Source organism: Oncorhynchus keta, chromosome 35 (assembly GCF_023373465.1).
Source record: "Oncorhynchus keta strain PuntledgeMale-10-30-2019 chromosome 35, Oket_V2, whole genome shotgun sequence".
NCBI lineage: Eukaryota > Metazoa > Chordata > Actinopteri > Salmoniformes > Salmonidae > Oncorhynchus > Oncorhynchus keta.
In genome coordinates this window covers 4,237,158-4,248,357 of record NC_068455.1, presented here as the reverse complement: position 1 = coordinate 4,248,357, position 11,200 = coordinate 4,237,158, and the positions used below count along the sequence as shown (strand labels likewise).

The 11,200-nt window shown below is 46.4% G+C and overlaps 1 protein-coding gene and 1 long non-coding RNA gene across 3 annotated transcripts in view; both read right to left on the bottom strand.

Moving 5' to 3' along the window:
* The window catches only part of LOC118378317 (vam6/Vps39-like protein), a 48,610-nt gene continuing 37,410 nt past the window's right edge, over window positions 1–11,200 (bottom strand). Inside the window, exons 19-24 of the mRNA XM_052495838.1 lie at window positions 7,434–7,536; window positions 5,497–5,542; window positions 2,591–2,740; window positions 1,280–1,414; window positions 732–823; window positions 1–67 (exon numbers count right to left, since the gene is read on the bottom strand). Coding sequence (XP_052351798.1) covers window positions 1–67; window positions 732–823; window positions 1,280–1,414; window positions 2,591–2,740; window positions 5,497–5,542; window positions 7,434–7,536 — 593 coding nt within the window. The remainder of the gene's footprint in view (window positions 68–731; window positions 824–1,279; window positions 1,415–2,590; window positions 2,741–5,496; window positions 5,543–7,433; window positions 7,537–11,200) is intronic.
* On the bottom strand, window positions 1,843–2,534 carry LOC118368019 (uncharacterized). Of its 2 annotated transcripts, none has more exons than XR_008091746.1 (4): window positions 2,416–2,534; window positions 2,206–2,380; window positions 2,091–2,130; window positions 1,843–2,020 (listed from the first exon to the last, which is right to left on the bottom strand). It is a non-coding gene; the product is annotated as an uncharacterized LOC118368019 (long non-coding RNA). The 2 variants fall into 2 exon arrangements; XR_008091749.1 differs by having other exon boundaries at window positions 2,091–2,170; window positions 2,206–2,275.

Genomic DNA, 11,200 nt, shown 5'->3' with positions numbered 1-11,200 from the left:
TTACCACTGCTGGTCCTTACAGCAGAAGTAATGAACCACAACACCGTTGGGATACCTGGCGAAGGCACTGCTGGCTTGGAAGCTAAGCAGGGTTTCCTGGTCAGCAACATAGACACCCTACTACAGATTTTGAAGCAACAGGTTTTCAGCAGCATAATGCATACCACTGCTGTTGACTGATAGTTATAGGGTTGGTCCTTATACCACCCTGCATACCACTGCTGGATATTGAAGAGCAGGGTTGGTCCTGGTCAGCAACATACCATCCTGCATACCACTGCTGGCTTGCTTCTGAAGCTAAGCAGGGTTGGTCCTGGTCGGGTCCCTGGATGAGAGACCAGATGCTGCTGGAAGTGGTGTTGGAGGGCCTATAGGAGGCACTCTTTCCTCTGGTCTAAAATAAATATCCCAATGCCCCAGGGCAGTGATTGGGGACACTGCCCTGCGTAGGGTGCCGTCTTTCGGGTGGGACGTGAAACAGGTGTCCTGACTGTCTGAGGTCATTAAAGATCCAATGGCACTTATCACAAGGGGTGTTAAACCCAATGTCCAGGCTAAAGTCCCAATCTGGCCCTCAAACCATCATGGCCACCTGATCATCCCCAGTTTACAATTGGCTCATTCACCCCCCTCCTCACCCCTGTAACTATTCCCCAGGTCATTGCTGTACATGAGAATGTGTTCTCAGTCAATTTACCAGGGAAAATAAGGGTAAAATAAAAAAAGTTTACCTGTTTCCTATCTTCTTCTTACAGACCCTGCAGGTCTTTTCCTCTGTGATGATACACTTCACCTGCTGATGGAAGATACGTTCCTCCTGGACCTAAACACACACGTCAGACAGACCACAAACAAAACATCAGGTTTGAATCTCCAAAGGTAGTTGCTCGCGTGCTCTTTCCTTTAATCTTCTCCTCAAACATCAGAAGGGAGGAAGCTCTGAAAATGATGTCGTGGCTTTAGAAGCTTCTGATAGGCTAATTGGCATCATTTGAGTCAATTTAAGAGGTGTACCTGTGGATGTATTTCAAGGCCTACCTTCAAACTCAAGAGCTTCCTCCCTTCCTTCTGAAGTTTTGAAAGAGGTTCTGGTACAGGACAGTTACATAGGACACGACACCAACACACAGAGCCACTCTCTCACACACTCACTCACTCACTCACTCACTCACTCACTCACTCACTCACTCTCTCACCACCACCACTCACTCACTCACTCACTCACTCTCTCTCACTCTCTCTCACTCTCTCTCACTCTCTCTCACTCTCTCTCTCTCACCCGTAGGAACTCGGCCTGCAGCAGACTCTTGAGCACCTGGTCAAAGCGTTTCCTCTGGGCCTTTTCCTCCAGGACACTCTCCAGGAACACACAGATCTCTCTGATCTGAGTGTTGGCTGGCAGCAGGTCGATGGCCTGGTGGAGAGATATAATATATATATATATATATAATATAGATACAGTTGAAGTCAGAAATATACATACACTTAGGTTGGAGTCATTAAAACTCGTTTTTCAACCACTCCACACATTTCTTGTTAACAAACAATAGGTTTTGGCAAGTCGGTTAGGACATCTACTTTGTGCATGACACAAGTCATTTTTCCAACAATTGTTTACAGACAGATTATTTCACTTATAATTCACTGTGTCACAATTCCAGTGGGTCAGACGTTTACATACACTAAGTTGACTGTGCCTTTAAACAGCTTGGAAAATTCAAGAAAAGGATGTCATGGCTTTAGAAGCTTCTGATAGGCTAATTGACATCGTTTGAGTCAACCTACCTTAGTTGTATTCATCTTGCTGTGGTGCAACCTACCTTAGTTGTATTCATCTTGCTGTGGTGTGGTGCAACCTACCTTAGTTGTATTCATCTTGCTGTGGTGTGGTGCAACCTACCTTAGTTGTATTCATCTTGCTGTGGTGTGGTGCAACCTACCTTAGTTGTATTCATCTTGCTGTGGTGTGGTGCAACCTACCTTAGTTGTATTCATCTTGCTGTGGTGTGGTGCAACCTACCTTAGTTGTATTCATCTTGCTGTGGTGTAACCTACCTTAGTTGTATTCATCTTGCTGTGGTGTAACCTACCTTAGTTGTATTCAGTTTGCTGTGGTGTGGTGCAACCTACCTTAGTTGTATTCATCTTGCTGTGGTGTGGTGTAACCTACCTTAGTTATATTCAACTTGCTGTTGTGCAACCTACCTTAGTTGTATTCATCTTGCTGTGGTGCAACCTACCTTAGTTGTAATCATCTTGCTGTGGTGTAACCTACCTTAGTTGTAATCATCTTGCTGTGGTGCAACCTACCTTAGTTGTATTCATCTTGCTGTGGTGCAACCTACCTTAGTTGTATTCACCTTGCTGTGGTGCAACCTACCTTAGTTGTATTCACCTTGCTGTGGTGCAACCTACCTTAGTTGTATTCATCTTGCTGTGGTGCAACCTACCTTAGTTGTATTCATCTTGCTGTGGTGCAACCTACCTTAGTTGTAATCATCTTGCTGTGGTGTAACCTACCTTAGTTGTAATAATCTTGCTGTGGTGTAACCTACCTTAGTTGTATTCATCTTGCTGTGGTGCAACCTACCTTAGTTGTATTCAGCTTGCTGTGGTGCAGCTCCAGGACATGTAGAGCTGCAATTAGATTGGCCTGTGGCTCCAACAGCTCCATTTTGATTGGCCCAAGACAGTGGACGTCAGGAGGGGACAGGTACATGCGCAGTAGAGACAGGTACACCTGTATCATAGTACCACTGGGTTAACAGACAGGTACACCTGTATCATAGTACCACTGGGTTAACAGACAGGTACACCTGTATCATAGTACCACTGGGTTAACAGACAGGTACACCTGTATCATAGTACCACTGGGTTAACAGACAGGTACACCTGTATCATAGTACCACTGGGTTAACAGACAGGTACACCTGTATCATAGTACCACTGGGATAACAGACAGGTACACCTGTATCATAGTACCACTGGGTTAACAGACAGGTACACCTGTATCATAATACCACTGGGTTAACAGACAGGTACACCTGTATCATAGTACCACTGGGTTAACAGACAGGTACACCTGTATCATTATACCACTGGGTTAACAGACAGGTACACCTGTATCATAATACCACTGGGTTAACAGACAGGTACACCTGTATCATAGTACCACTGGGATAACAGACAGGTACACCTGTATCATAATACCACAGGTACACCTGTATCATTATACCCCTGGGTTAACAGACAGGTACACCTGTATCATTATACCACTGGGTTAACAGACAGGTACACCTGTATCATTATACCACTGGGTTAACAGACAGGTACACCTGTATCATTGTACCACTGGTTTAACAGACAGGTACACCTGTATCATAGTACCACTGGGTTAACAGACAGGTACACCTGTATCATTGTACCACTGGTTTAACAGACAGGTACACCTGTATCATAGTACCACTGGGTTAACAGACAGGTACACCTGTATCATTATACCACTGGTTTAACAGACAGGTACACCTGTATCATTGTACCACTGGGTTAACAGACAGGTACACCTGTATCATAGTACCACTGGGTTAACAGACAGGTACACCTGTATCATAGTACCACTGGGTTAACAGACAGGTACACCTGTATCATTGTACCACTGGTTTAACAGACAGGTACACCTGTATCATAGTACCACTGGGTTAACAGACAGGTACACCTGTATCATTATACCACTGGTTTAACAGACAGGTACACCTGTATCATTGTACCACTGGTTTAACAGACAGGTACACCTGTATCATTATACCACTGGGTTAACAGACAAGTACACCTGTATCATAATACCACTGGGTTAACAGACAGGTACACCTGTATCATAGTACCACTGGGATAACAGACAGGTACACCTGTATCATAATACCACAGGTACACCTGTATCATTATACCCCTGGGTTAACAGACAGGTACACCTGTATCATAGTACCACTGGGTTAACAGACAGGTACACCTGTATCATAGTACCACTGGGTTAACAGACAGGTACACCTGTATCATAGTACCACTGGGTTAACAGACAGGTACACCTGTATCATAGTACCACTGGGTTAACAGACAGGTACACCTGTATCATAGTACCACTGGGTTAACAGACAGGTACACCTGTATCATAGTACCACTGGGTTAACAGACAGGTACACCTGTATCATAGTACCACTGGGTTAACAGACAGGTACACCTGTATCATTATACCACTGGGTTAACAGACAGGTACACCTGTATCATAATACCACTGGGTTAACAGACAGGTACACCTGTATCATAGTACCACTGGGTTAACAGACAGGTACACCTGTATCATTATACCACTGGGTTAACAGACAGGTACACCTGTATCATAATACCACTGGGTTAACAGACAGGTACACCTGTATCATTATACCACTGGGTTAACAGACAGGTACACCTGTATCATTATACCCCTGGGTTAACAGACAGGTACACCTGTATCATAGTACCACTGGGTTAACAGACAGGTACACCTGTATCATAGTACCACTGGGTTAACAGACAGGTACACCTGTATCATAATACCACTGGGTTAACAGACAGGTACACCTGTATCATAGTACCACTGGGTTAACAGACAGGTACACCTGTATCATTATACCACTGGGTTAACAGACAGGTACACCTGTATCATAGTACCACTGGGTTAACAGACAGGTACACCTGTATCATTATACCCCTGGGTTAACAGACAGGTACACCTGTATCGTAATACCACTGGGTTAACAGACAGGTACACCTGTATCATAGTACCACTGGGTTAACAGACAGGTACACCTGTATCATAGTACCACTGGGTTAACAGACAGGTACACCTGTATCATAGTACCACTGGGTTAACAGACAGGTACACCTGTATCATTATACCACTGGGTTAACAGACAGGTACACCTGTATCATAGTACCACTGGGTTAACAGACAGGTACACCTGTATCATAGTACCACTGGGTTAACAGACAGGTACACCTGTATCATAGTACCACTGGGTTAACAGACAGGTACACCTGTATCATAATACCACTGGGTTAACAGACAGGTACACCTGTATCGTAATACCACTGGGTTAACAGACAGGTAAACCTGTATCATAGTACCACTGGGTTAACAGACAGGTACACCTGTATCATAGTACCACTGGGATAACAGACAGGTACACCTGTATCATTATACCACTGGGTTAACAGACAGGTACACCTGTATCATTATACCCTGGGTTAACAGACAGGTACACCTGTATCATAATACCACTGGGTTAACAGACAGGTACACCTGTATCATAGTACCACTGGGATAACAGACAGGTAGACCTGTATCATAGTACCACTGGGATAACAGACAGGTACACCTGTATCATAGTACCACTGGGATAACAGATAGAGGGTTAACGAGGCAGGTATGTAGGTATGCGTCAGTCATAAGGGGTTACTCACATCCTGGCTTCTGTCCGTCTCTCTGTCATAATGCCTATGACAGTACCTGAGGGGAGAGCAACACAAAATCATCTTGGAGTGAGAGAAGAACACGTGACGATTCACAACAAGAGTTTTGAATCAGCATGTTGTTGTTAATGGCTGGTTGGATGTTTTAGTGGGAGACTTTATGCACTCCCTCCTCAGTAAAAAGTTGCAAAAAATGTCCTGTAACTTTCCCCAAAATTGACAGGTTTTTCCAGAAATCCTAATTGGAAGATTCCCAGAATCAGGATGGAAATAAAGCTCAGAAGAGAGATGATGAAAGATGAACAGAGATGAAAGAGTCCCGGTGTATTTAGCCTCTGCCGTGGAAGGTGAGGTACGGTGCCTGGAAAGGCACATTCTTCTGTTGACAGTCCTACGAACTCCAGGAAAACGTAGTCAAGCAATATTGTCTGAGAAGAAAAAAAAGGGACTAACCAGGTGTTGTTGTTAGCTTGGACAGTCTGCTCTCGAACATTGTAATTACAATCAGCCAATAAAGAGACATAGACCTAAGTCTAACCACGATGACAAAATGATAAACAAGATGCAGGGAGATTTACCATTAGCACGCTTGAACACTATTAGAGACTTGTAGTCGTACCCTTTGACTTATTCCACATTTTGTTGTGATAAAATAAAAGCTAAATAGATAAAAATAAAAATATACACACAATAACCCCATAACGACAAAGTGAAAATATGTTTTTTTTTTAGAAATGTTTACAAAATGTATTTAAAAATGAAATACAGAAATATCTACTTTACATATGTATTCAAACCCCTAAGTCAATACTTTGTAGAAGCACGTTTGGCAGAGATTACAGCTCTGTCTCTTAGGTTCAAGGTCAACCCCTACTTAAATCTTTCAGCTGGAATCTGGCTGAATCCTAAGCTCAATATAGATAAGAAACCATTTCTATGGAAGGTCTGGGTTGACAGGGGTGTCCTTGTTCGGGTGGGGGGGGTCTTTACGATGGAGAAACTGAAATAATTATACCTCAATAATAATTATTAAACTGAACTGAAAAAATGTATACCTATTCCTCAACAGCAATTCTGGAGGTGGCATCTTCAAATCAGACCGATAAGTTCAGACATTTGGCTCGGAAGGGGAACGAGGCATCAGCTCCAACTAGAACTCAGACAAAAAAGGTAATCTATTTAACCTGAAAGTTGTGCGGGGAAACAGATTTAAAACGTGTCATTGTCAGGCCTCCCGAGCGGCGCAGCCGTTTAAGGCTCGGCATCATTACAGCCTAGGATTCGTGACCGGGAGTCCAATAGGGTTTGGCCGGGGGGGAGGGGGCTTTACTTGTCTCATCGCGCTCTAGCGACTCCTTGTGGTGGGCCGGGTGCCTGCAGGCTGACCTCAGTCGCCAGTTTAACAGTGTTTCCTCTGACACATTGGTGCAGCTGGCAACCAGGTGTTAAAAAGCGCGGCTTGGCGGTCATGTTCCAAGTCCATCTGCATAAACTTGCAATAATGTACACTGGTTAAATCTCCTCCCCTTTCCACAGCCCCCACCAAGTCGGGGGGAATAAAGGCTGCTTTCCCTGTTGGCACAAGCGTCTCAGTAGACTTCAGAGGGGAATAAAGGCTAACCAACCGTGTGTGAGTCAGTGTGTGTGTCTAGGCAGTAGTACTCACTCCTCTGCCATGTGTGTATCCTTCAGGTGAGTCAGTGTGTGTGTGTCTAGGCAGTAGTACTCACTCCTCTGCCATGTGTGTGTCCTTCAGGTGAGTCAGTGTGTGTGTGTCTAGGCAGTAGTACTCACTCCTCTGCCATGTGTGTGTGTGTGTATCCTTCAGGTGAGTCAGTGTGTGTGTGTCTAGGCAGTAGTACTCACTCCTCTGCCATGTGTGTATCCTTCAGGTGAGTCAGTGTGTGTGTCTAGGCAGTAGTACTCACTCCTCTGCCATGTGTGTATCCTTCAGGACGTGTACGTAGATGAAGAGGGCCTGTTCGTGTTTCCCCATCCGACCCAGCAGCAGGGCCCTCTCCTCCAGAAGACCTGACGCAGACAAAATGGCACGGTTAGATTGAAGACACCCAGGGTGCGGTTGCGTCATGGGACCAGCGTCGTTGCCAACTAGCATAGCTGGTGCCATTGCTTAGAATTCTTCCTCATTTAAGCAAAGGTTTATGGGATATTAGATCTAGAGGTCGACTGATAATGATTTTTCAACGTCGATACCGATTATTGGAGGACCAAAAAAAGCAGACACCGATGAGTCGGTGAGTTATATATAATGACAATTACAACAATACTGAATTAACATTTTTATTTGAACTAATACATAAATAAAATCTATTTAGCCTCAAGTAAATAATGAAACATGTTCTATATGGTTTAAATATAATGCAAAAACAAAGTGTTGGAGAACAAAGTAAAAGTGCACTATGTGCCATGTAAGAAAGCTAACGTTTCAGTTCCTTGCTCAGAACATGAGAACATATGAAAGCTGGTGGTTCCTTTTAACATGAGTCTTCAATATTCCCAGGTAAGAAGTTTTAGGTTGTAGTTAATATAGTATTTATAGGACTATTTCTCTCTATACCTTTTGTATTTCATTAACCTTTGACTATTGGATGTTCTTATAGGCACTTAAGTATTGCCAGTGTAACAGTATAGCTTCCGTCCCTCTCCTCACTCCTACCTGGGCTTGAACCAGGAACACATCGACAACAGCCACCCTCAAAGCACCGTTACCCATGCAGAGCAAGGGGAATAAATATTCCAAGTCTCAGAGCGAGTGACGTTTGAAACGCTGTTAGCGCGCACCCCGCTAACTAGCTAGCCATTTCACATCGGTTACACCAGCCTCATCTCGGGAGTTGATAGGCTTGAAGTCATAAACAGCGCTGTGCTTCAGCGCCACCCTAACCTGGTGGTCCCAGCGCGTACGACCCACGTGGAGTTCCAGGTCTCTGGTAGCCTCTGGAACTGCCAATCTGCGGCCAACAAGGCAGAGTTCATCTCAGCCTATGCCTCCTCCAGTCCCTTGACTTCTTGGCACTGACGGAAACATGGATCACCACAGATAACACTGCTACTCCTACTGCTCTCTCCTCGTCCGCCCACGTGTTCTCGCACACCCCGAGAGCTTCTGGTCAGCGGGGTGGTGGCACCGGGATCCTCATCTCTCCCAAGTGGTCTTTCTCTTTCTCCCCTTACCCATCTGTCTATTGCCTCCTTTGAATTCCATGCTGTCACAGTTACCAGCCCTTTCAAGCTTAACATCCTTATCATTTATCGCCCTCCAGGTTCCTCGGAGAGTTCATCAATGAGCTTGATGCCTTGATAAGCTCCTTTCCTGAGGACGGCTCACCTCTCACAGTTCTGGGCGACTTTAAGTCACCTTTGACTCATTCCTCTCTGCCTCTTTACTCCTCTCCTCTTTGAAATCACCCTCCCCCTACTCACAAGGCAGACTGACCTCATCTTTACTAGATGCTGTTCTTCCATAACCTCATTGCAACTCCCTCCAAGTCTCCGACCACTACCTTGTATCCTTTTCTGCTCTCATCCAACACTTCCCACACTGCCCCTACTCGGATGGTATCGCGCCGTCCCAATCTTCGCTCTCTCTCCCCGCTACTCTCTCCTCTTCCATCCTATCTTCTCTTCCTCTGCTCAAACTTTCTCCAACCTATCTCCTGATTCTGCCTCCTCAACCCTCCCTCCTCCCTTACTGCACCTTTGACTATGTCCCCTATCCTCCAGGCCGGCTCGGTCCTCCCTCCCGCTCCGTGGCTCGACGACTCATTGGAGCTCACAGAACAGGGCTCCGGGCAGCCGAAAAATGGAGATCTGGGACCTGGCATCCTTTCACTCCCTCCTCTCTACATTTTCCTCCTCTGTCTCTGCTGCTAAAGCCACTTTCTACCATTCTAAATTCCAAGCATCTGCCCTAACCCTAGGAAGCTCTTTGCCACCTTCTCCTCCCTCCTGAATCCCCCCCCTCCCTCCTCCCTCTCTGCAGATGACTTCGTCAACCATTTTGAAAAGAAGGTCATGACATCCATCCTCGTTTGCTAAGTCAAACGACACCGCTGGTTCTGCTCACACTGCCCTACCCTATGCTCTGACCTCTTTCTCCCCCTCTCTCCAGATGGTGTGACGGCCGGCCGCCCAACAACCTGCCCGCTGACCCTATCCCCCTCCTCTCTTCTCCAGACCATTTCCGGAGACCTTCTCCCTTACCTCACCTCGCTCATCAACTCATCCCTGACCGGCTACGGTCAAGAGAGCGAGAGTTGCACCCCTTCTGAAAAAACCTACAGATCCCTCCGATGTCAACAACTACAGACCATCCCTTCTCTCTTTCTCTCCAAAACAGACCGCTATCTCTCTCAGAATGACCTTCTTGAGTCAGGTTTCAAGACTAGTCATTCAACTGAGACTGCTCTTCTCCATCACGGAGGCGCTCCGCACTGCTAAAGCTAACTCTCTCTCCTCTGCTCTCATCCTTCTAGACCTATCGGCTGCCTTCGATACTGTGAACCATCAGATCCTCCTCTCCACCCTCTCCAGTTGGGCATCTCCGGCGCGGCCCACTGGGACCTGACAGGGCTACCAGGTAATCTGTCTCCTCACCATCACCACTGGTGAGGGCTCTGTTCTAGGCCCCTCTTATTCTCGCTATACACCAAGTCACTTGGCTCTGTCAACCTCACATGGTCTCTCCTATCATTGCTATGCAGGACACACAATTAATCTTCTCCTTTCCCCCTTCTGATGACCAGGTGGGTCGCATCTCTGCATGTCTGGCAGACATATCAGTGTGGATGACGGATCACCACCTCAAGCTGAACTCAGCAAGACGGAGCTCCTCTTCCTCCCGGGAAGGACAGATCTCATCACGGTTGACAACTCCATTGTGTCCTCCTCCCAGAGCGCTAAGAACCTTGGCGTGATCCTGGACAACACCCTGACGTTCTCAGGCGGTGTCCCGTTCCTGTAGGTTCATGCTCTACAACATCCGCAGAGTACGACCCTGCCTCACACAGGAACAGGTCCTAATCCAGGCACTTGTCATCTCCCGTCTTGATTACTGCAACTCGCTGTTGGCTGGGCTCCCTGCCTGTGCCATTAAACCCCTACAACTCATCCAGAACGCGCAGCCCGTCTGGTGTTCAACCTTCCCAAGTTCTTTCACATCACCCCGCTCCTCCGCTCTCTCCATGGCTTCCAGTTGAGTTCGCATTACAAGACCATGGTGCTCAACGGAGCTGTGAGGGGAACGGCACCTCAGTACCTCCAGGCTCTGATCAGGCCCTACACCCAAACAAGGGCATTCATCCACCTCTGGCCTGCTCGCCTCCCTACCACTGAGGAAGTACACCGCTCAGCCCAGTCAAAACTGGCTCTGGCCCCCAATGGTGGAACAAACTCCTCACGACGCCAGACAGCGGAGTCAATCACCAAGAGACCTGAAACCCCACCTCTTCAAGGAATACCTAGGATAGGGTAAGTAAGGGTAAGTAATCCTTCTCATTCTCCCCCCCAACAAGATTTAGATGCAGTGGCTGTTCCACTGGTTGTCATAAGGTGTATGCACCAATTTGTAAGTGCTCTGGATAAGAGCGTCTGCTAAATGACTTAAATGTAAATGTAATGTAAATGCTTCAAGCATTGCTAAGAGCTGCTGGCAAACGCTGTAAAGTTTGAATGA